General features: G+C 38.5%; 1 protein-coding gene across 1 annotated transcript in view; it reads left to right on the top strand.

Moving 5' to 3' along the window:
- The window catches only part of ASCC3 (activating signal cointegrator 1 complex subunit 3), a 296,878-nt gene that overhangs the window by 8,116 nt on the left and 263,867 nt on the right, over nucleotides 1–24,895 (top strand). Inside the window, exons 2-4 of the mRNA XM_076333301.1 lie at nucleotides 13,749–13,892; nucleotides 14,700–14,850; nucleotides 20,386–20,969. Of these exons, the coding sequence (XP_076189416.1) occupies nucleotides 13,803–13,892; nucleotides 14,700–14,850; nucleotides 20,386–20,969 (825 nt within the window). The 5' untranslated portion in view covers nucleotides 13,749–13,802. The remainder of the gene's footprint in view (nucleotides 1–13,748; nucleotides 13,893–14,699; nucleotides 14,851–20,385; nucleotides 20,970–24,895) is intronic.

Here is a 24,895-nt window from a genome sequence, read left to right as displayed (position 1 = left end):
TTGCATTATTTTAATGAAATTGATGCATTTATGTGGACAATGACAACTGGTTATTTCTATGTAATGGGTCATTTTCTACATATTTCTGTATTATTGCAACCATTGATAAAAATTCTGACTCTCACAAAAGTTGCTGGAACTAGGATGAGCTTATTTATAGCTGATAGTTTTGGGAACCTTTCATTTAGCGATAGCCAAAGTTGGCTAGAACCCTTGTTTCTTTCGAAGGGCAGTTCCATATTTTCAGTACATGACATTTAAATTAGTTTTCTTGTATGTTACCAGAAGCACTGTAGAATCTACAGCTTTTTTTATTAAGTGGTCTAAAACTCTGCATATTTCTGTTCTGAAAAATAATTCTGTAGTTTATTTTTAAGTAATTGCCGATTTTTTTGTTTCAGATTGCCAGCGTTACCTGTGTTATTACCAGTTTTATTGATGAAATTGCTGAACACAAAAAAATATTTAATAGTTTCTCTAAATGAGAAATCCTGCTTCAGTGCTTTCATAGAACAATTGTTCTTTAAGATTAAATGTGAATCTTGGCCTAGGTTGTACTGTGCTTATACAGCTACTATGCATCATCTGCTAGATGCAGTGATTTTATTAACTGTAACTAAAGAAGTCCTCGAGAAGGACTCTTGGATGTTTGGTAAGACAGTTAATTCAGAACTGACGTCCTGTCTGTCCAGGTGACATTAACGTTGCCAATGACCTTTCTGTGAAGAAAAGAGTTCATTTTACACCATGCTGAATAAAGCATGAATTTTGTGATGCACTTCTGATGACACTCATGATATCCGCCATTTTACTTACAAGTCAGTGCAAATTCTTGGCCATAGTTTTTGATGATGAATTCAGCAGAGTATAAGATAGTAATGTCATAAAGTACCAGACACAGTGTTATTTAACCAGTTAATGAATCCTTGATTCTGATTTTGGTGGTGCTAATAGCAACACAACTCATCCAGTCAGTATTACAACTTCAAAAAGACGTTCTTCTGTCGTTAACTTGGCTATTGCCAAATGAATCTCAGAAATATATTTTCCAAGTCTATAAGAGTTTCACCAGTGATATAGCTGGACTTGTCCACATACACAGAAGACTTCATTTTCTTTTCTTTCAGATCAGTTTGTAAAAATCAGTTGTGATACCGTACATATATATGCAACAATGTGGTTGACTAGAGGTGTTACAGAGTGTTTGCTGCTTTGGGTTCCTAAGGCTACTGGTACTGCCTCCCATGTTTGTACAGGGGTCTGGGAGGAAGCTTCGTGCTTCAGGGACACTTACATTAGATGTCCTGTTTATTGTCTCTTATGAACACAGTAGTCTTAAAAATAATGGCAACTGACATACAATGGATGGTTATATGCCTCTTAAAAACTATTTTCTAGACTTCACCATAATACTTTTTTATTTTAGCTCTACCTGTTTCAGAAACTTTCCCAAAGTTATTTCAGGAATCTTACAGTATGGGTTAATGAGAAGTAAGAGAGCAATCGTACTCATACAATCTCTCCTTTGTGACTTGAGTAATAGTGTACAGGCAGGGTCTTAAGGATTAGTGTACCTGGCTTAGTATTTTGTTTTACTGCATTTGAGATCCTTCTTAAATGCTAAAATAGGTTATGTTTTTCTCAAAAGGGATGGATTGTGCTTCCTTCAAAAGCACTGGGGGGAGATGCTCCAGATTCAGAATGATTCAGTTCCAACCTTGAGGCCTATTGAAACCGTATTTTGAAGGAAATCAGTTAATTATGAAGGATAATAATGGTATTGAGTGGATAATAAGCATCCAGTTATTTAGAACTGGGAGATAATACAGTATTTGAGGCATTTGTTTAGTTCCTATAAATCTGGTGATTCAGGTGCTTGAACACACACCTGTTGCCAATTTAAAAACCTCACAGAATTACACCTTGTATCCAGCTACTGTTTCAGAGGATGTGGACATTTCATAGGACCTGTGTCAAATCTACTGGTTCATGCAAATATCTTTGATATAACAAAAGGGTCTCAAACACCACTAGACACTGTGCTTAGAGACTGAATCCCACCCAGGTGCCTGCCATAAGGGGAGCTTGAATCTTCCTGCATGATTCAGGCTGTCCTGGTTTCGGCTGGGATAGAGTTAATTTCCTTCCTAGTAGCTGGTACAGTGCTGTGGTTTGGATTTAGCATGAGAATAATGTGATAACACACTGATGTTTTGGTTGTTGCTAAATAGTGCTTACACTAGTCAAGGACTTTTCAGCTTCTCATGCCCTGCCAGTGAGAAGCTGGGAGGGGGCACAGCCAGGACAGCTGACCCAAACTGGCTACAGGGACATTCCATACCATGTGACGTCATGCTCAGTACATAAACTGGGGGAAAGCTGGCCGGGGGGGGCCGCTGCTCGGGAACTAGCTGGGCATCAGTCGGCGGGTGGTGAGCAATTGCATCGTGCATCACTTTGTATATTCTTTTATCGTTATTATTATTACTACTATTTTAATTTACTTTATTTCAATTACTAAACTGTTCTTATCTCAACCCACGAGTTTTTATTTCACTTTTACTCTTCCAATTCTCTCCCCCATCCCACTGGTGGAGGGGGAGTGAGTGAACGGCTGTGTGGTGCTCAGTTGCCGGATGGGGTTAAACCATGACACAGGCACAGGTCTTCAGAAATGTTTTCACATTGTTGGTTTCCTAGCCAAAATCATAGCTGGTTTTGGAGAGAAAAATGTCAGTGCACGTGCCTAAATGCCCTGAAGGAAATGGGCTCTAGGCTTTGTGTAGTACTTCTCTGTCTATAAGCATAGTAGTGTCTGCTTATGTGTGTGTTGTAAATATAACCACAATAGATAGACGACACTCTCATCTTAAATTACCTAAGTATGAGTCCATAGAGTTCTTGGGGACAATATTCAGAATGTTAATTTTCCTGTACAGATTCCCTGGTAACGTGACTGGGATGTGTGCTGGGGATCAAGATGAGAACAGTAGACCTTCTAACAAACAATTTGTCAAATATATTCTGTAATGGAGCTGAAGACTTTGTTTCTGCTTTCCAGTCTTGTTTCCAGTTGTTTAGGAGCTCGACCTTAGACCTGGCTAAAAGCAGCCTTTATGTTCATTACTTTTGAAGATTAACCTAGGCAAAGTAGGGAGTGTGTGTAGGGTTTGTATGTCCAATTATGCTTTAGGGACCAGGATTAGAAACAGGTGGTTACCACCACCACCCCCCCGCCTCCTAAAGTTCAAGGGCAGGTGTGAGTGCTGAGTTTTCGGGAATAGTTTCGTCCAGCAGGCATGGACAAATGCTGTTTTCACAAGAAGCAGTGGCAAAAAGACATTCTTCAGCCCTCAGTTTGAAGTGGTCAAATGCTCCAGACTATCCCAAGGTGTATTTTTAGGACTGCATATTTTAGTGTTGTAAGAGTGGAGATGGAAGGGAGGGACTGTTGGAGAGGAGAAAAATTAAGCATTACCTGTTTCTTGAGCACAGTTTTCAATCAAATTCACTGGTAATGAGTAGAAGCTGTATGGTATCTTTACTATTTCTGTAGCATCTGCTGCAGGTTTATTATTTAAATGAAGTTACATTTGTCCCTTCTTTTAAGCAAACCCATGCTAGTCAAGCTAGATTTGAAATATAAAAAAAATTAGTTAGCTATTTCCTTCTACGGAGAATTCCAAAGCAGAATTAACTAAATTATGAATAAGATGAACCTACCATGAACAGTATGTATGCTGGTTTTGGCTGGGGTAGAGTCAATTTTCTTTATAGTAGCTAGTATGGGGCTACGTTTTGGATTTGTGCTGGAAACAGTGTTGATAACACAGGGATGTTTTCATTACTGCTGAGCAGTGCTGACACAGAGTCAAGGCCTTTTCTGCTTCTCACCCCACCCCACCAGCGAGTAGGCTGGGGGTGCACAAGAAGTTGGGAGGGGACATGGCTGGGACAGCTGACCCCAACTGACCAAAGGGATATTCCATACCATATGACGTCATGCTCAGCATATAAAGCAGGGGGAAGAAGAAGGAGGTGGGGGATGTTTGGAGTTACGGTGTTTGTCTTCCTAAGTAACCATTACGCGTGATGGAGCCCTGCTTTCCTGGAGGTGAGATGGCTGAACACCTGCCTGCCGATGGGAAGGAGTGAATGAATTCCTTGTTTTGCTTTGCTTGTGTGCTCAGCTTTTGCCTTACCTATTAAACTGTCTTTATCTCAACCCACGAGTTTTCTCACTTTTACTCTTCCCATTCTCTCCCCCTTCCCACTGTGAGGGGAGTGAGCAAGCGGCTGTGTGGTGCTTGGTTGCCAGCTAGAGTTAAACCATGACCGTATGACTTAGGTATCCTAATTGTAGTAATGGGATACACAGTTTGCTATTTTGCACTTTCAGGTATGTGTCTGTTAAATGTCCCCTTTTGGTCTTACTTGTTTTGTGCTGCTGCAGAAGCTGGAAGGTGAAGTAGAATTGCTTTCCTTCTGGTAGTCCCATTTCCCTTGAAGAGTCTTTTGGACTTTGTTTTCTTCTATGTACCAAACAAACATTTCTCAAAAGAAAATAAAAAAGCAGAACCTGATCTTAGTTGTACACCAAGCTCATGAGCCAAGAGTAATTTATCTTGTCTTTTTGAAAGCTAATTATTCAGTTAACTTTACTTGCTTCCTGAGCTTTGGATTTCCCAACAGTAAGCTTCTATTATATGCATTGGTATTTCAGTTAATTAAAGATACTTTGTTATCCAAAAATGACTTTATTGTTATGGCTTTATTATTAAAAAAAGCTAATAAAAATAAAGTAATATTGTTGCCCTGCCAAAGTAGAGGTCCAGTTTATTATACCATTAATACAATGGTATTAATCTGAGTCATTATTTCTTCTGCTCATGGGATGTTACTAGCTAATTCCAAAAAGGCGTTTGGATTTTCACTGTATGTCATAGTTGTCTATGTCCAGGCGTAGCTGTGTGCTATCCATGAGAGATGTACCTGACTGCACACTGAAAGTGATACTGTTCTTGATAATTCCTCACGTTAATCTGCCTTGGTTCATAAAGGTGCTTGCACAGGTTTGTATAGATAGTATTTAACAAATATTTCTAGAAGAGTTGTAATGTCATGATTTGTACCTCTTGCACAATTAAGTTACACTTAAATGCTTCTTATATAATACTATTAGCTATATCTTTGCAAGAACATTTTTCAATATGATTATTTTCTAGTCTTGCTTTTCTTCTTGGGTTGCTGAAGAATTTTGACATGTAGACGCATCCATTCTCTCCCTTTATGTAATCTAAGGTCAGTTCACCCTCCCAGATCAATTTCACTAATGTTTTGAAGTGAGATGTTATGGGAGACCACCTTCTGATGTTCTGAAAGGGCTAATGTGCCTGTAAACTGTTCTCCTGGGAGAAGGCGAGGGTGTGGACAACCAAGAAACAACTCCCCAGCATGGTTTAGAAGCAGTGCTAGAATGGGAAACCTTGTTTTGGTAAGCTCAAATCAGCGTGCTCAAAACCAAGAGAGAAGCATACCAGAGATGGAAAAGCAGACAAATACCTGTTGAGAACTACAAGGGCATTGCCAGAGCATGCAGGGATGCAGCTGGAAAAGCAAAAGCTCAGCTCGAACTGAAATTGGCCAGAGATGTCAAAAACTACAAGAAAAGTTTCTTAAGGTACGTAAACAACAAGCAGAAACAGAAGGAAAATACTGGCCCACTGTAAACAGGAGAGGTGAATTAGTTGCTGACAAAGCTGAAAAGGCAGAGGTTCTTGATACTTCCTTCACCTCTTTACCAGCACTGTTGGGCCCCAGGCCTTGGGAACAAAAATCTAGGTTGGTGCAAACACAGACTCAGTGAAGGAAGAGTTGGTATGTGAACTATTACAGGAGCTTGACCCCTACAAATCGTTGGGCCCTGACAATATCCACCCGAGGTGTTAAGAGAGCTGGCTGACCTCACTGCGAGGCCACTCTCCATAATCTTTGAGAAGTCGTGGAGATCAGGGGATGTCCCAGAAGACTGGAAGGAGGCTAATGTCACCCCCATCTACAAGAAGGGCTTAAAGGAGGATCCTTTAAGGCCCATCAGTCTTCAGTCCCTGGGAAAGTTATGGAATGAATCCTCCCGGGGGCTATCACAAGTCAAATGAAGCACGTGATTGGGGAAAGCCAGCATGGATTCACCAAGGGCAAATCGTGCTTGACAGACCTGATCGCCTTCTATGACAAAGTAACCTGCTTGGTTGCTGTGGGGCGAGTGGTAGACATTGTCTACCTGGATTTCTCCAAAGCTTTTGATACGGTTTCCCACAGCCTCCTCCTAGAGAAACTGATGTGTTATGGTCTAGACAAGTGGTCCGTGCGGTGGGTGGGGAACTGGCTGACAGGCCGCACCCAGAGGGTGGTGGTAAATAGCTTCTTTTCAAACTGGCAACCTGTCACAAGTGGGGTCCCCCAGGGATCAATATTGGGCTCAACGCTGCTTAATAGCTTCATAAGTGATCTGGATGATGGGATCAAGTGTACCCTGATGAAGTTTGTCAATGATACCAAACTGAGTGGGGAAGTGGACACTTCGGAAGGGAGAGCCACCCTGCAGGAAGACCTGGACAGGCTGCAAGAGTGGGCTAACAAGAACCTTATGAAGTTTAACAAAGACAAAGGTAAGGTCTTGCACCTGGGAAGACATAATCCAGGAGTGCAGCACAGGCTGGGATCTACCCAGCTGGGGAGCAGCTCTGTGGAAAGGGACCTGGGGGTCCTGGTGGACAACAAGCTCAGTATGAGGGAACAGTGTGCTGTTGCAGCAAAGCAAGCCAGCAGGATGCTGGGTTGCATCAACAAGGGCACCACCAGCAGAGATGAAGTCATTATCCCACTCTACTCAGGGCTTGTCAGGCCACACCTGGAATACTGTGTTCAGTTTTGGTCCCTGCTATACAAAAAAGATGTGGACAGGCTGGAGAGGGTCCAGAGAAGGGCCACAAAGATGATCAAAGGACTGGGAAGGCTGCCATATGAGGAAAGGCTGAGAGAACTGGGTTTGTTCAGCCTTGAGAAAAGAAGGTTTAGGGGAGACCTTATCACCATATTCCAGTATTTAAAGGGTGGCTACAAAGAAGATGGAGACCCTTTTTACAAGGAGTCACGTGGAAAAGACAAGGGGTAATGGGTAGAAGTTACTCCTGGGGAGGTTCCAATTGGACACAAGAGGAAAATTTTTCACAATGAGAACAGTTGGCCATTGGAATAATCTCCCCAGGGAAGTGGTGGATTCTGCTATATTGGACACTTAAGATTCAGCTGGGCAGGGTGCTGGGCCGTCTTGTCTAGACTGTGCTTTTGCCAAGAAAGGTTGGACCAGATGATCCTTGAGGTCCCTTCCAACCTGGTATTCTATGATTCTATGAAGATTACTTGTTATCACAGGTTGTGATAATGTTTAAAGGTTTGACTTCATCTGCACAGGATGTTATTTTTAAAGCAGACTATGCACAGCAGAGAAATACAGATTTTTTTTTTTTCTGTTCTTGTCTTTCCCTTAGAGCTCAGAAGAAGGAGAAAAGCTTATATTAGTGGTTTTCTGCTACAGTAAGCCTATTATGCTTGCTGATTATTACTTGTACAAATTTTCATTCGCAGATAGTTGCCCAGTTGTACCTCTGTGCATTAACCTCAAGTTGTTTATTCCATGAAAATTTTATTGTGAATCTTTAGCAACTGTTATAAGCAATTCTTTTACCTCCTGAAGCTGAGTTTCAAAGAACGTGGCAATGCCATCTCTGTGGCCAGTAGTTAGCGTTGGAGTCTTTATCCTTGTGTGTGCTTGCTGTTCACTACAGGAATGTGTTATGGAGACTTTCTTACTACCATCTGAACAGGTGCTCTAGCATGGTCTTATCACAGCAGTTATGCAATTGTGTATCATGTATGTATTATTACAGCTGTTATTTTTGCTGAAGTGCATCCTCTCAGCCATCCTTGGTGAGATGCAATATGTGTTACTGAGCTGTTGTTAGCTCAAAGGTTTTTTTTCTTTCCCTTATCTATTGTCTTTCATCCTCCCTTTACTTCCTTTGGACATGTACATCCATAACTACCTTCCATACACCTGCTTTTCCTTTAGTGACAAACTTCTCTGGAATGGAGTAAGATGAACCCCCTGGGGTTGTTTTCAACCTCTGTTGATGGCACGGTGTGGAAGAGAGGGGCATAGAGAGTCCCCTATTAAGCTAAAGCAAAACCAAACACCACCACCTCCATCTTGTATTTGTGGCTCATGCCTAGTGTTTAAATGAACATACATGTTACGTATGTTGAAGTTGGAGATTCGCTTATAGTACATCTCCACATGTAAGGCAAGTCTTTAAGTCTCTATTGCTTGGGATACAGTTTGTCTCTTGCTGCAGGGAATGAAAAAGTTAAGGTGTTGGGGTGTAAAAATGCAGACTTTCTCAGTCTAACGAACTACGTCTTATGTTCTTGAAAAAGAAAGATGAGTTGTTCTGAAAAGGGTTTAAATTTTTTTAATTTTTTTTTTTTTAGAAGAAAAGATAGACAGCTTAGATGTGCTTTGAGATCATTACTAAAATGAACATGTTACTGGGCCAAGCCACATGTTTGGCATCACACCAGAACAGTATTGGGCATCATCACAGGAAACGCCTCTCCAGCTGAAGCTAGCAGGAACAGTGTTAGGCAGCTGGTGTTTAATCCTGTGTGCACGGCTAAGATTGTGAGAGAGAGAATCTGGAAAGTGTTAATACTCTATTGAATGCATGGCTTGCAATTCCATTATTTGTTTTTTAGGGGTTTATTTGGTTTAGTGACTTATATAATTAAGATCCTGAAATTGTCTCTTATATGAATGATGGCACACACAGGCACTGTTATGCCTCCTCTAATTGTGCTGAAGCATTTGTTTGAATTCTGGTATTCACTGAGATGAATACCGTGTATCGGGCAGCCACTATTTCTTCCTGAGCACATATTCCTTAATCTTGACATCTCCCTTTCAAAGATTGACCCGGTCTTGACTGGAGATCAGCAATATTCGACCGAGACAACTTGAGAAAATTCCAGTGTGATGTCTGAGCCTTTTGCAGAAAATTAGATGTCTGAAAGTGTACAATTGTTACTAAATCATCTAGCACTGCTTAAAAAGGTGCAAAATAGGAAGTTGGAAAGTACTAATATTGTAGTATCCTGCTTTGGCCTGCTGTCTATGATCAGTGTCCCCGACATTATTAAACCACTATTATCCCTGGCTGTCAACTTTGATGCTAGGTGCTGTATTTGTACTGTTTGCATCAAACATGCTTGGATAAGAAGTTTAAGTGAATGTAATGCAAATGTCCCCACTGTTGTAAAATAGCTTTGTCATCTAACACTTTTATTTATTTCTTTAAAATGGCTGTGAGAGATACACACCAATAGAATGTGGGGTTTTTTTAAATATTGAGACTTATTTGTAGATAAAATATGAAGTTTACCTTTGTGTTAATGAAGTTGCTGAGGTTAACTGTAGCAATTCTAAAACGTGTTCTGTCACTAAAATTTAATGCTTCAGGATTTATTTATTTGTAATCCTCTTGCATAGTAGTGTAAAGAAGTAAAATAGTCTGTGTGTGGATATATTTAAAACATCTTAATGTGTCCTCATGGTCTTGCTGCTTTTGTTTGATTTAGATAATCCCGTGCTAATATTTATTTTAATGTTTTTTAAATGCCTTTAAAGTACAAAAAAAGTCACTGCATTGGCCCCTTTGTTTTTTTAATTGCCTTATGGCTGGGATATCATTTGCGTTTTTAACTTCCTTTTCATTTGAAATTATTCTACTTTGACAAGTGAAAGTAAAAATGCCATTTGATCCAAATACTATGTGGTCAACAGCAACCCACTATTAATTGCCAATGTCTAAAGCCTCTTTTTCTTTATTATGTTCTTTGATTCAATTAGTAATCAATAATAACTTCTTCAGGTTTTATAAATGAGAAGTTTACATAGACAGCAAGAAACTTGTTAATAGTTTAAAGAATTATAGGCAATATAGGCAAAACCTGGTAACATGGCTTAATATTCCTTAAATAGTTTAAACAAAATGACTGCTGTGAGGTTTTAAGGGACCTATAATATGCCAAATACTAGAGGCTACAGAAGCTGGTACTTTAGGGTAGCGCAACTGCTGATTTTTACCTGTGATTCTGTTAATGCTCTGTTACTCCATCATTTTCAACTTGAAAATAAAGGTACCTACGTTTGAGCAATCCCCTTCTCTTAGCCTTACTGGGCAGCTGGCTTGCTTTGTTAAAGAGTATAGGAATTAAAATAAGTAAGTTTAAAACAAAACAGCAACAACAAAAAACTCTTTGACCATAATATCTGTAATGTTTCAGTGGAGAAAAAGATGTTTCTATTATTTGCTTATAGAAGAAAATAGGAAGGTCAAGAGTGGGAGGAAAACTTTAGTAGTTGGTAAAAATATAAAGTGGAAAATTTCTCCAGTAATGTTAGTTACCTTTGTAATATTGGTAGCAATTTGTTACATTTTTCAATTTAATGGGGAAAAAAAAAAAACAACAACCAAACCCTGCTGAGATTATGATCCATGTTTACTGTTAGGTTTACTTTCAAACTATAAAGTTTGAATGGTTTCATACCTGAATTCTGAGTATAATCTGCTTTTATGTTTTACATTCCCTCATAAAAAGCTTCAATGTTAAAATCACATTATTTTTTTTAAAAGAAGTAAAATAGGCTTTAAAAGATACTGCCTGTCATCTTCACAAAGCTTCAGAAAGGTGGATATTGCTCTTTCTGCTTTATGGACAGAAGCTTAGTGAAAAGTTAAGGTTTGGTTTGTTTTTTTTTTTAAAGAGGCGGGAAGTCTGAGATTGATGATTCCTAGCACTAACTTCAGTTCCATTTCCTAAAAAAGGTTAGCAGAATGGGCCAAAATTGTCCTTACTTGATTAAGGGCGGGGAGATATTTTTACCATGTAAAATTGCGCTGATCTTAAGGTTAAAATCCCATTCCACTTGTCCCTCTACAAACACGGTACCTTATTCTCACACCTTTTTCTCAAGGGGGAATGGGCAGAAGAATGGCAAAAGTTCATCTTGCATCTCTATATGTGGGTCCTGGTAAATAAGACTTCTTCGCTGCTGCCTTTTAGGTCCTTGTTCCAAAACCAGCAGATCTTAGCAGGATCATTTGGTAGTACGGATGTTTCAGATCAAGCTGTGGGCAAACAGGTATATTTCTGTCAAATCAGAAGGCGTTAGCCACCTTATGGTGGCTGAGGGAAGTCAAGCAGTAGCTGACCTGCTCTAAAGGCACTGTGAGGCAGGCAGGTATCTACATCAGTAGGCTTTATGTGAAAACAGGTAACAATTTTTTAAACAAATGTAAATTTACGCTGCATCTCATAGGGCCACAGCATTTTTGACCCAGCATTTACAGCTGGTTCCAGTATGTTGCAGAATAATAGTGTAAGTTCTTAATCTTTACCTTGGTTTTCACATTAACAATAGAGTAATTGCACCTGTCCCCTGCCTTCTAAGTGATGGCTGGTTTTGTTTTCTTGTGCCCTGGTGAGGGCAGGTGTCACGGACCAGACGTGAAGGGCATGCAGAGTTTGCCTATAAATGAGGTGCAGAAGCCTCGGGTGGCTGCTTTGCCAAACCACCCCCCCTCCAGGACCGGCAAGTTCTGAAAGCACGTAGGCATGTGTGGTGCAGCATTTATTAATATGAGCTCCACTGTAGGGCTTCGGGGCTGGATTTGGCTCTTTGGCCAAGCCTGCCGTCAGAGAGGTGTGCCCTTACTTGTCCTCCGGGGTTCCAGGTTTTTTTATTTCAGGAAGTGTTAATAACTCAGTGAGTAAAGGAGGAAGAAACACTCCTTTAAAACTCTTTCCGAACAAATGGGACTGCTGGAGATGCTTTAAAATCTTGTGTGTGTGAAAAGTGAACTTTTAAAAAGTGGGTTTGAACTTTCATAGATTACTGTGCATGTTATTTCAGAAAGGACAATTAAGATAATATTACAATTATGTTGTTACATGTTATTGTAAAGGACCACAATTCTATAGAAAAAAGTATTTGAGTGTAGGTATAAAATAAATAGGCAAAATGGAGTGATCTTTAATAGCTAATGGCAGTGCTGTCATTGGAGCAGTATGAGAGTGACTCACTGTTTTTGCTGGGTTCAAACAAAAAAGGTCAGGTTAGATTTCCTCAAATTTTGGACACGCTACATCTCTTCTGTAACAGTGGCTATAACGTTCACAGGCTATTTTCACTAGGAGCTACGCTGGTACGGCTTACATGTCATCTATCCACTGAACATCACAAAAGCTGCAGTGCTGCTTGGCTCTGACTGTTTCTAGGCTTGAATTTGAACATGTCCTCTCTATCCCCTTCACAGCTAAAGATTTTATATTTCCACATTTTGCAGCTTCATCATTATAACATTTGTCTCCAAAACATCAGCTATTGTGATAGCTTTTCTCAAAAAGCATCTTAATGAGAGGTGGGAAAACAAGCAGACCTGACAAGTCAGTGACATTTCTCTGTCTGTGGCTGGAATGCTGCATCTGGGTTTGCTTTTTTGCTGTATTGCAAAGCTGATAGCTAAAATACAAATGTGGTCATTAAATGAAGAAAAATGTTAAGGATAATTGGATTAAAGCAGGGAGTTCTGTACAGTATATGACTGGGGGGGGAAGTCATTTTATTAACTGTTTTAAGTTATTTAAATTCTGGATGGCTGATGGTCTTCAGGCATGCTAAGAATGATGCAGATCATTAGGTTTGTAATGGTATCATTAATTGTTTCAAAAATAATCTAAATCTGTATCAATGCTACTATCAGAAACTAGCTGTGCATTAGAGTTCATTAAACAATTCAGCTGTGAGCACCTTTCAAAATTGAACAACTCCGAGACTAGTTTCAGTAAAAGGCTTGGAACAAGTACAAGTTCAGATGGAGAGCAGCTGTGTTTTGCTCTATAGATAGGAGCTTGTTTCACACAGGAAATAAGACCGCGCAGAAATAGGCTGTAGTCCTGGAGAGAGCACCGTGCTGTTTAAGTGTGTGTACGCTCCCAGTTGTGAGATGAAAACATCCCGAGGCATACTTTTTTCAATTTTCCGGTAGCCCTTTTATTCCCTTTATCTCTTATAATATTCAGTGCATATTACGATCTTTTTTTTTTTTTCCCCCTGTCGTAACTTTCTTTGCATGTTTTGCTGGTTAAAAATGGCTAAGCGGTTGTCAGGAAGGATGTCCCTGCATCAGCGCCAGGGGCTCTTAATGACCTGAAAGCTCCCAGTGTGGGCTGCTTCAGAGAAAATCTTGCTGTAGGTTGTAATCACTTACTGCTGTTGGGAGCTTAAGTTCAGTTACATAGATTTCACTGTAATACTCTTGTGTTAGTGGTGCTAAAGGAATAATTGCCACTTTGCCTCATTGCTGGTAACTTTTCTTTAGGGAGGAGAGAGAAGAACAACATGCTGAGTGACCTTCGCGTGTTACCATGTCTTGCCTATGCTCTGTGCCTTTCACCTCCCTTCTATTGAATCTTGATTATCGACATTTTGAGAGAGAATTTTTTAAATGTGTTTAATTGAAGCGCCAGCCAAGTTCTGCTTGTTCGAAAAGGTCTTTCAAGTTTGTGATGCATGTTTGTATTTATAGTGTTAACAAAGCCATGTTATTTGTCTTGTTCTCATCTAGGTGCTTGAACTGGGATTTAATTTCTCATCCTGTGGATCACTGAATGAGTAACAGATGGCCTTGCCTCGTCTTACAGGCGCTTTACGCTCCTTTTCAAATGTCACTAAACATGAGGATTACAGTGAAGAATTAGCTGACTTAACGGTAAAGATTTTTTCTTTTCCAAAGTATAATTGTAAAGTATTAATGTGTATATAGTAAGAATTGTTTGCTTTCTTAATTTGCATTGCTATTTTGTAAGAGTAGGCAAGCAAGACTGGGCAGAGCGTGTAGAGTTTCCTGTGCATTCCTTCAGTGTCCTCACTCAAAGTCAAATTTGCTGTAGCTTTGTGATTTATGCTATGCCCTTACAATCATAACATGCTATATGGATAGGTCGCTTGGCTGTGTTAGTACAGCCCTGTTATTTCGTGTTTCAGGAAGTTATTTAAGTTGGGCTGGGCTGGTATGTTTTTAGCTCTGAGCTTATGCAGAGCTGTGGAGCTGAACGCTTCCCTTTGAATATTGAGTTCACCTCGGACTCTTGTTGGGGGATGTTTAGAATAAATTTAGTGATACTGAATTCAGGTACTTCTGCCTACTCCCCCCACCCCCCAAGAAATAATGCATTAAAGGAATAGATGCGTTGTGGGAACCTGTAATGTGAAATGAATTTGGAATCTTGGGAGCTGTAAATCTCTTGAAGTTGCAAGAGTTTGGCTTTACGGAGAATTCTGCCTTGGAAAGAGTAAAGTAGTGAGAGAGAGTGTGTGTGTGTGTGTGTGTATCCTCCTCCTTCCTTATGCACGTGAAAGAGTGTAAAGAACAGGTGATAGGGAAACTGTTTGCAATCGTTACTACATACTGACTGAATGCAATTGGAAAGACGTGTTTTTATCTGGTGTTTAATTTTAAAGGAACCTCTATATACTAATTTTAAATAAATGAAACCCAAATATTTTGCATTTTCAGACTAAAAGATCAAAACTACACGAACAGTTGCTGAAGTCTGATCTTACTTGGAAGAAGATAATAAAGTTTGTTGATGACAATTTGGACAAAAAAGAACACCAAACTGTAAATGGTGATTTAAAAACAATATTACAAGCTGCAAAACAAATTGGTATGTTTTCATTCTCTAGTAGTCTAATAATAGACTGGTTTGTTGGGGTGTCTTGTTTTTTGTTTTTTGTTTTTCCAAGCTGGTTTCTGCTGCATACTTTGCATACTGGTACAATTTTAGTTCTATCTTGACACCAGGCTTGCCCTGAAATATCTTTGAAACTCCAGTTAATGCACAATTTGGTTTTCTGTTATATTTTAAAATACCATTCCGTTGTTATGTGGATATTCTTGCTTTTTGGTAGTATGGTTGTGTAGTGTGTGGTATGGTTTGTGATCGACCTTCAGTAAGCAAAAGCAACAGCTTCTTTTTGGAATGGCAGTACTCTGAGAAAAGAACAATCTTGGTGTTGTCTGTTTTAATTCCACGTGATTGTATCATGAAAAATTGGATTGCTACATAAGCAGATAAAAATGTAAAAAAATGTTTTTTGCTTGAAGTGTTTGGTGTTGGGAAGAGAAATAAGTAATAAATTTCACTTATCTGGAATTAAGCTTTTAAAACTGAATATATATTATGGCAAAGAAGGTGTGAAAACTTAGTTTTGATTGGAAGCTTAGTTTTTGGTCTACAGACTGAAACTAATTCAGCTTGTGCTGTTAGAATTTAACTTCATCAGCTCATGAACTGAGCACATGGCTCAAGCTCTAGCTGTCACATTTAAGAATTTTTCATTTCAATGTAATAGGTGTATTTTCTCCTTTTCTGGTTATGTTTCAAGTATCTTGAACAGAACCCTAAGTAAAAGATGGAAAATAAATATGGATAAATATATTTGCCTTTTTTTTTTTTCGGCATTATAGACCAGAGTGTGTTTTATCACAATCCGAATGTTAACCTGCCTCCCTCGTGTTTCTATTTCTCGACAGTTCTTTTGGAAATAACTAGTAAATTAAGAAAGAAATGAACATCTAAACACAGACTTTCAAAAAAGGCTAGACAAGTTATTTGTGTCCAGCATGTAGTAATTCGTCATGCTGTACAGTTGCACAGATGTCTGTTAAAGCTATTAATGGTTGTAATGGCTATTGCTTTAGTGAGTCATCAGAAGAAAAATTTCAAGTATTTCTCAAATCACTGACAAAAATGTTTTAAACTCATCTGATGATACACGTGTTCTAAACTTTGCTTTGTGGTTCATTCCTTCCACATTTGTGACCCAACTCTGTTTATTTTTTTTACAAATATTGGTCCTAATGTTTTTTTAATCCCATTTTTCTAATACAAGTAGTAGAGCTTGTGCTGTTAGTAGACTTTAACCTCTTCAGGCCAGAAGTTAAGCATGTGGCTGCCTGTCTTTCTGAGACAGAGGCACCTCTAGGAAGGGCCACCTCTCTGCCCCAACTCAGGTACCTCTGTTTCAGTGCACAGATTTCAGCTGGCACTTCTGATATGCAAGGTCTGGGGGAAAGTCATGCAAGATGTGGAGTGAGTTTGCATCAACTGTCGATGCCTAAAGTTAATACAGAAAAGGTGCAGTCTGTATTGATAACTGATCAGAGAAATAAATGTTATCTTTTCAACTTTTTGTTTGTTTGAGATTGCCCACAGAATTCACACTCTTTCGCTAGTTCTTAAAAGATGTTTATTGCTGTGCTGCAATAGTAAAGGCAGGGTTTCAGACACAGTTGTGATGGGAAGGGAAAAAAGTCCTGTTTGGTACGCATGGTCTAGAAATGTCTGTATGAACAACACATTTTGGAATATAGAAAGGCTAATGAGATTTCTCTCAGCACTCCATTTTAATAGCGTACGATTGATGTAATTTTTAAAAGTTATACTTTCCATTTTTCTGACTTCTCTTCCATGACAAAAATTCAGTTGTTTTTTTTTTTATTATAACATTGGGATGTTAGGAGATGTCAACACAATCAGACCTGGAACAGGCACTGACATGGTGTTACGGGGATGCTTGATCTATCTGTCCCACATGCCCCCTTACTAGCAAGTAAAGCCAGCCAACTCCTCCTCAGTCCCTAGTCCCCCTGACCATGCTAGCAGGTTTGAAATATGTGGTATGGTCAGAACAACAGGTTGGTTTATTGTCCTGCTCCAGCTTGTGGTGATCAAGTGCAGGGCTGCCTGACGATTACCCCTCGACTGTCCAAATGACAACAATTGCATAGTTCATATTCCCCTTTTCTCATTTCTTGGCGCTCCTCCTTGCTGCCCTTTTTGCCTCTCAAATAAACAATCCGTCTGTAATTACTTTTTCCCAGTTGGTTCCCAGTTTTGTTACACATGTACCCATCCTAACATCATCCTCACAGATTGAAAGGGAAAACTTTTTAGATGACAGACAAATATAGGGCAGTTCCCAATGATAAAAAATAATTTTATTGTAAGTTGTTACAGAAATGCATGAAAGCATTCAAATCTATTGTTGGAATATAATTCATTACTAATACACTAAATATTTTATTTTTGTAAATCTGAACTTAAAAGTTCATTTCCCTTCAGGTGGTTCAGACAGCTCTCCTGTAGTGGCTTTTGTTTCTTAGCCAGTAGAATACATGGTTGCTTTCCATACTTGTCCTCATTTTAGGTATTACAGTAATTTTTTGTAAGTAATGTAACCAAAAACTCAGTATGTGTTTTTGAGGAAAAGCTGCTCATCTGGAAATCATTGCAAGATATACTTTGTACATAAGCATGAGACTCGCCTGGGAGAGGAAGACTGAAGTTTAAGTAAGGACCTGATTCAAGTACCACTCAGGCACAGCAAACTATGTAAATCAGAGCTGTAGAGAGATTTGGCAGTGTCATTTTCCTTTAATCTGAATATTTATGTCCATAACAAGCAACTTGGAGTAAGTGGAGATGATCTACATAGTTGTTCTAAATATCCACTGGCATGTAGTTTAGTCGTAAGAGGTACTGGAGTAAAATGTTGGTTAAGTTAGGGTTGACAAATATTTAATGACTATAAAGTTTGCAGTATGACCATATGTAGTATAGCAAGTAGGAAAAAATGTCTGATGGTGGAAAAAAGGTTATAAGCAAAATAAGTATTTGCCATTCTTAGGTGAAAATGTTATCTATGAAAATGATTTGGCAGATTTGTGTTTTCTGTATTAATGACAGAAATGAGTATTAGCTGTGATTTTTTTGTTTGTTTGTTTTGGTTGGTTTTTATTTCCACTTTTTGCCAAACATGGCTGCAAAAACTTTCAATTTTTTTTTTCTTTTCCCAAACTTTAATAGCAGGCCCAGTGTGGTGGGTAGGTAGAGCAAATTGAAAGACTTGAAAGTAATAATAGTAAATTTTTGTTTGATGGAGTGGAGAGGACAAACCAAATGAAAACAAATGCCTGATTATTTAGTTAGAACAAGTTAGAAAGAAACTGACTAAAGATGTGTAATGTTATGGAGACACAAACCAGGATGGATTACAGTGACTGAGGCACAAACTGAGCTGACAGTAATGTTCCAGCCATCATTATCAGGGATGTATAGTAGGGAAAGGGAATTGCTTGTATGCCTTTTTAGCTTAATTTTAAGGAGATGAAATCTCAGCCTAGATAACAGATACTGTAATATTGATTTACTTGACAGGGAAAATGTCACTTACTGAAATGATCTGATTGGCTTAAAAACAGAAAGGGGAGAATAGCTTCAAGTAGTGCATCTCTTGCCATCTTGGCTGGCTCATTATATTCGGAGGGGCGGGGTAGTATTTTCTCAAGAGATGCTTCCACGAATAGGAGACGCTGATAAGAAAGGAGAATTAGCACATAATAAACCTAAGAGACTTTTCTCAAATCCTTCAGTACAATTGCTCTTTTAGTTTAGTAACGTGTACTTTTGTTCTGACACAAATGACTTTAAATAATCATGTGTACTTGTATGTTAGGAATGTAAGAGTGAAGTTATGCTGCCAAACTTAGGCCTATAAGTTTTCAGATGTTAGGTTTTTTTTTTCTTGTGATTCCTATATAGCTAATGCTGAGAGGGAGGCTGAACCACCTTTTTCCTTTGAGATATATTTACATACATATTGTATATGTGTGTATCTTTGTCACATATCTTCCATATGTAGGTATCTGGTATTATCCTGTAAATATCACCTCCAATCCCCTCTATGAACTTTTCAGCTTTTCAAAGTGCACCATAGGGAAATTCAAGAGAAATGCTCAATTTTTAGGTGCCTCCGTTTATATGTTATGTTTCTAGTTACTCAGCCTTGTTCCATCTGCTTATGCTGAATTTCTTTTGCTCTTTTCTGTTACATTGGGGGGGGGGGGGGGGGAAACCCTTGGTTTTGCTAGAGTTGAACCTAACTTACTTTGAATCAAGTCAGAAGTAATAATGCCAAAGTAATTAAAAATCTTCGCACTGATTTCAGTAAGTTTTTCAACAGGCAGAAAACAGGGACGTAGGAGAGCAGATACATAGGCCCATAACTGGATAGCAGAGGTATACAGAGGCAGGCACAAGACAGTTTGGTTACTGAAAAGAGACTAGCCACATTTACTATGCCAGAAGTGCCTTTCTGAGGTTTTAAAAAATGAATAATATTGTTCCTTATAAATAGTTTGTTTTAATAGTTCTTTTGAATTAGCCGTGCCGGGGGTTAATCACCAGTGTTATCACTTAAATAGCATTGTTCTCTGCTGGAGCTATGCTGGTTGCTTCTGATATAACTAAAGAATTGACCAGATAAAGGCATCTTGACAATAGCAGTTTGTAAATCTCAACAGTAAGCTTTTAAGATGTTTTAAAAATTACGCAATCTTGTAAGAAACACTAGTTCTACTAAAAATGTTGGAGTAACCCACCCAACATTTTAGAACACATTGATTTAAACTTTAAAAAAATTCTGCATGTTGTCCTCATATAAAACAAACAAAAAACCCCTGTATGCTGTTTTTGTTTATTTTATGCTTGATGACTTTTTAAATTTTGTTTAATAGTGACGTTTTGGTTCATCATATGGTGGTTTTGCTTATATTTTCCTTGAGTACCTTTGCAAATATTTGTGTAAAAGGTAAATTCGTGTTTTTCTCTAACAATATATATTTTAATTTGTATAATGTGATATTTTGTAGATATAAATCTAAATTTATGCATTTATTTGCTTTGGGCAATTTTTCTAACTAACACACATTCTGTAGTAATTCTACTGGGAATTACTACATTCTTGTACGTTTAGTCTGTTATGAATATTCAGATTAGGCAGTGAATAAACTGATACAAAGTGGAAATTTGTTACCTTTAAAAAGCTTGTAAATATACTACTGTGAGTTTAAGATCTCAGGCAAGTTTTTCCTCTTACTTGGAAAAATAAGAAAGCATTGGTAATCCTTTATATGAATTTCTAGTAAATAGAAGGATAATGAAGACAGATGCTTTATTATCATATAACTTTTACAATTCAGTACCTTGCAACAATTGCTACTTGTTGTAATGGTCTTCATTTCATATCTTTGTTGATGAGACTTGCAGCAAGAAATTGAATACAGTTATGTTATAGGCAATGAAAGAGAATTAGTTTGAAGTGTATAAAGTTACATTTGGTTTTGCTTTTGTTAACAGTTGGAGCTGAAAATGGACAAGAAGCAATTGAAAGCGGAGCTGTGTTTCTCTTTAAGACATTTCACAGGAAAGAATGTGTTGGTCATGATGAGACAAAGGCGATCAAGCAGATGTTTGGGCCATTTCCATCATCATCTGCTACTGCAGCTTGTAATGCCACATGTCGGATTGCTTCTCACTTCACTGAAGAACAGCTTACAGCCCTCATACAGATGGCTGAAGAGCAAAATGGTGATAACAGAGTGTTGTTTGGTAAAAATATAGTGTTTTCATTTGACATGCATGATTTGGATCACTCTGAGGAGCTGCCTGTGAATGGCGAGGCTGACGCACAGAAAATTATAAGCTTAGATTATAACAAATTTCTGAATAACCAGCTGAATCACTTACAGAATTACTGTGATGAGAAATCTGATCTCAAGTCTTTGGAAAAAGTAGATGATTCTTTTCTATGGTGTGAAGTTGGAAAGTATCTGAATGAATCTCAAGGGGGTACCCCTGGAGGGCCAACAACAGAAGACCTCTGCTGTACTTTGTACGAGATGCTTGCTTCTACCAAAAGTGGCGATGAACTTCAAAATGAGGTACAGTAGTGTATTAACCATACTGCGTGTATTTGAGTGTTGCAAAAATATACGATGATTTCATATTGGATTATGCCAACACACTTTATCCGAGTGTTGTCTACGCTTTTTTTTTGTCTTGAGAAAAATTACATGGCAGCATCTTAATTTACCAGGCAGAAGATGGATGCAGCATGAATTTTATGTGAATAGCCTCCTTTCCTCCATAACAGACAGGGGGGGATTTTTTTTTTTGTCATTTGCTCAGCTTTTCCGTACTTTCTTTTTAAGCAGTATCCAATTTAAAGTACCATATAAAAGTGTGAGAACTTGCAAAGCCAAACTAAAGTTAACTTTCTTGGTGTCCTGGTTTCGGCTGGCATAGAGTTAATTTTCTTGCTAGTGGCTGGTACAGTGCTGTGTTTTGGATTTAGCATGAGAATAATGTCGATAACACACCGATGGTTTAGTTGTTGCTAAGTAGTGCTTACACTAGTCAAGGACTCTTCAGCTTTCCATGCTCTACCGACTGAGAAGGCTGGAGGTGCCCAAGAAGCTGGGAGGGGGCACAGCCAGGACAGCTGACCCAAACTGGCCCAAGGGACATTCCATACCATGTGACGTCATGCTCAGTACATCAACTGGGGGAGTTGGCTGGGGGGCAGCGATCGCTGCTTGGGAACTGGCTGGGCATCAGTTGGCAGGTGGTGAGCAATTGCATTGTGCGTCACTTGCTTTGTATATTATTATTATTATTATTTTCGCCTCCTTTTCTGTCCTATTAAACTGTCTTCATCTCAACCCATGGGTTTTACACACACCCACACACCCACCCCCTACCCCCCACCCCGATTCTCTCCTCCATCCCACCGTGGGGGCGGGGAGGGTGAGCGAGTGGCTGTGTGGTACTTAGTTGCTGACTGGGGTTAAACCACAATGCTTGGGCAGGTTCTGTCTCCAGTTTCAGAGCCTTCCTGTTGCTGGAAGGAAAGCTGGAGGACTGTGCAGGTGGTGCTACTCTAAAACTTTGTCATATCACTTCTGTTTCTTTCAATAAGGAAAGGGGGAGGGTTTATTACGAGAAGGGTAGAGAAAGCTTGAGGGAGAGAGAACAGTTGTTAGGAGGCTGGAGTTGAAGGATAAGCGTAGTGGCAGGAAGGGGAAGAGCATGATTAAAGGCTGGTGAAGAGGCTTTCAAGGTGTGTGCAGGAGAGGTGATTGGATTAAGCTAGGCAAGAGAGAACCGCTTTTGAATGGGATTGGGAAAGAATTCCTGCAGTTCGCTAACTGCTTCTTCCTGTGCGCTTTTCTGTTACGTTTACTTTATTTTTCCTACCTTGCCCTGCATTCCTCCCCTGAAAAGATCCAGTACTTAAATTCTCAAACTAACTTTTCAGAAAGACTTTAAATGTTGAGAGTTTGCTACAGAAATACAACTGATGGTAGGAATAGACAATCCTGTGAAAGGCAGTATAATGAAAATTTGCTGGAATGAATTTTGCCATTACAGTTGCAGATTTTATTCTTCGTAACAAAAACATTAAGTGATAGAGAAGAGGACCTGAATATTTCATTTTAGGCTTAGATAACTACATATTGATATCTATTGCATAATGATATAGTTGTCGAGGTCATATTCTTGGGTTTTTTTGGTAGTCAGTAGACCACATTTTGGCTGTCCTTTGAGCTCTTCTCTGTATATGAATATTTTCTTACAAATTTCTTCTAATTTGAGAACCTAAATATGAATATAAAGGGAAGCTGACTTAATTTCTACTGCATTAAAATATATTTGAAAAATAACACTTTTATGCATGTCTGCAAAGTTTCATATTTTGGGTGGTTGTATTGACGGAAGACACATGAAAATAGAAGACTGAACAGGTTTCGGAGAAGGAGATTGGATAAAGAAACTTGCATGTCAAATGAAACAAAAAGTACCTTCATTTGCCATAGGTACCTGAAGTTTATTAATTGTACAGGGATAAAGATTTTTTTTTTTCCTAGATCAGCAAAAGACTTTTCAGATATAGTCACAGGGTATGCAGAAATAATTCCATACTTCTGCATAATGCCTACTTAATGCCTAAGTTTAATTTGTAAAATGTTAAAGAAAATGCTTGAAACCTTTCACTTGAAGGGAGAAGAAATAACTTTTTATTTTGCGACTTCATGATCATAATGGATCAAAATTGTTTACTCTGCCAACGTACACCTACCTTTCTGAAGATTATTTAGCAAGAGTCAATCCTTTTCTTTGCATTACTAGAGAGAAAAAGGATTCTTTCCCTTGAGTGTCTGAAACCTGTATCTTATTTTGGATTTTTAAGAGGTCTTAGTAATAAAATAAATTTTCTCCCCATTCAGCTTATTTCTGTCCCCATGTTGCCTTTCCTTGCAATAATCTCATTAACTCATTGTTCTTTGCATACTGTGGGGACTGAGGAGGGAGTAAGACTAATCTGATCCTGATCACCTTTTGTTAAAAGCTACCTGACATTTGTATTTTGCTCTCTGTAAGAGTAGTCATGACTTGAAAATTTCTTCTGGGTTTTGGATTTTGCCATCACTTAGGGATTTTTTTTTTGTAATTTTTTTTTATTACAGCAATTTTGCTGGTGGCATCATTAAGAGTAGGTGGTGCTTTTAAACCTGAAAGTAACCCGTTTCTAGAACTAGGTCACAGATTTGCCATATGAGATGGTATAACAAGTATGTGTTTGATCATGCATACTGAAAATCTTACATTAATTGGGGTGATGCATACATGCTAAAGTTTCTATGCTCTACGAAATTATTTTTTTCTTTATAAGCCAAGAAAAAAAAGAACTATTGATATGAAAGGATGATAATTCTTTGGAAATAAAAATCCAGATCTGTAAAATATATTTTCATATTTTAAAATAGTGGCCATTTCTATTCTTCTGTTTAGGAAGATACCACTGCCTGTTTATTATTAAACAAGAAAAAAAACATGCTGGTGGTGAGGATATAGGCGAGTGGACTTCTCTAGGACAACTTCATTTCATCCTTAAGAAAAGTTTATTAAGATTCCAGATCACATTAAGAATATGAGCATTTTTAGATCATTTCTGGGTTTTTTTGAGGTGTATGTATAGGCACACACGTATGCTATTTAGGTTTTTATCTACTTAATGAACTCCATGAGGAATTGAAATGAGCTTCTTTCTCCAGCACTGTATAGCTTACATTTAATGTGGTTGGCGAGGTACAAGAAATGCTTTCTTCTTTTTTTTCACTATTTAAGAACGTTCCACGCTTCCTTTGGGACAGTTTGTTTGTCTGGCACATCACTGGTGACTCTTAATTAGAGGAAAATTGATTCTTATGTGTGGCGTGATATGGGAGTTATAACTTATTTTCTAAGTGTTTAGGACACGTCCTTTTCATTGGGGACATAAAGTCTAGTAAAGCTAAATGACAGCTACTGGAGCATGCTTTTCACTGTACGTCAAATTTTGTTGACGAGTATGAAATGGTAATGATGCGTTAACAAGAGCATTATTCAAAAAGAGGAAGAAAAAGCTGACAAACTATAGAGTTTAGCCCAATAACCATCGTGCTTTTTTAAAATTAAAACTTAGTATGCAGTGCCTTCCTCAACTCTAGTACTCAGTTTCTAGTATACGATGCTTTCAGAATGAAGACTTTGAGGCACCTGAGAGCATTTTAGCAACTTTGCCACCTAACCCCTCCCAGGATAACTAGGAAAAAGTTGGAGGAGTTTAGTCCCTCTTCGGTTACACCATGCTGTTCTCAGAGCGTGTTTCTCTTTCTTCTGTGAACTCTTGTCATATTTTATTTGCAAAGTTTTTCTGAATTTCATTTTGGAGATACCTCTATTTTTGCACTAATGCAAAGGTTCGTTATCCCTTTATCATAACAAGACAGGAAGAAATTTCCTATAGAGGTAAAATAACTAGAGG

The sequence above is a fragment of the Aptenodytes patagonicus genome, chromosome 3 (assembly GCF_965638725.1).
Source record: "Aptenodytes patagonicus chromosome 3, bAptPat1.pri.cur, whole genome shotgun sequence".
In the NCBI taxonomy this organism is placed as follows: Eukaryota; Metazoa; Chordata; class Aves; order Sphenisciformes; family Spheniscidae; genus Aptenodytes; species Aptenodytes patagonicus.
This window is presented reverse-complemented; position numbering and strand designations above follow the sequence as displayed.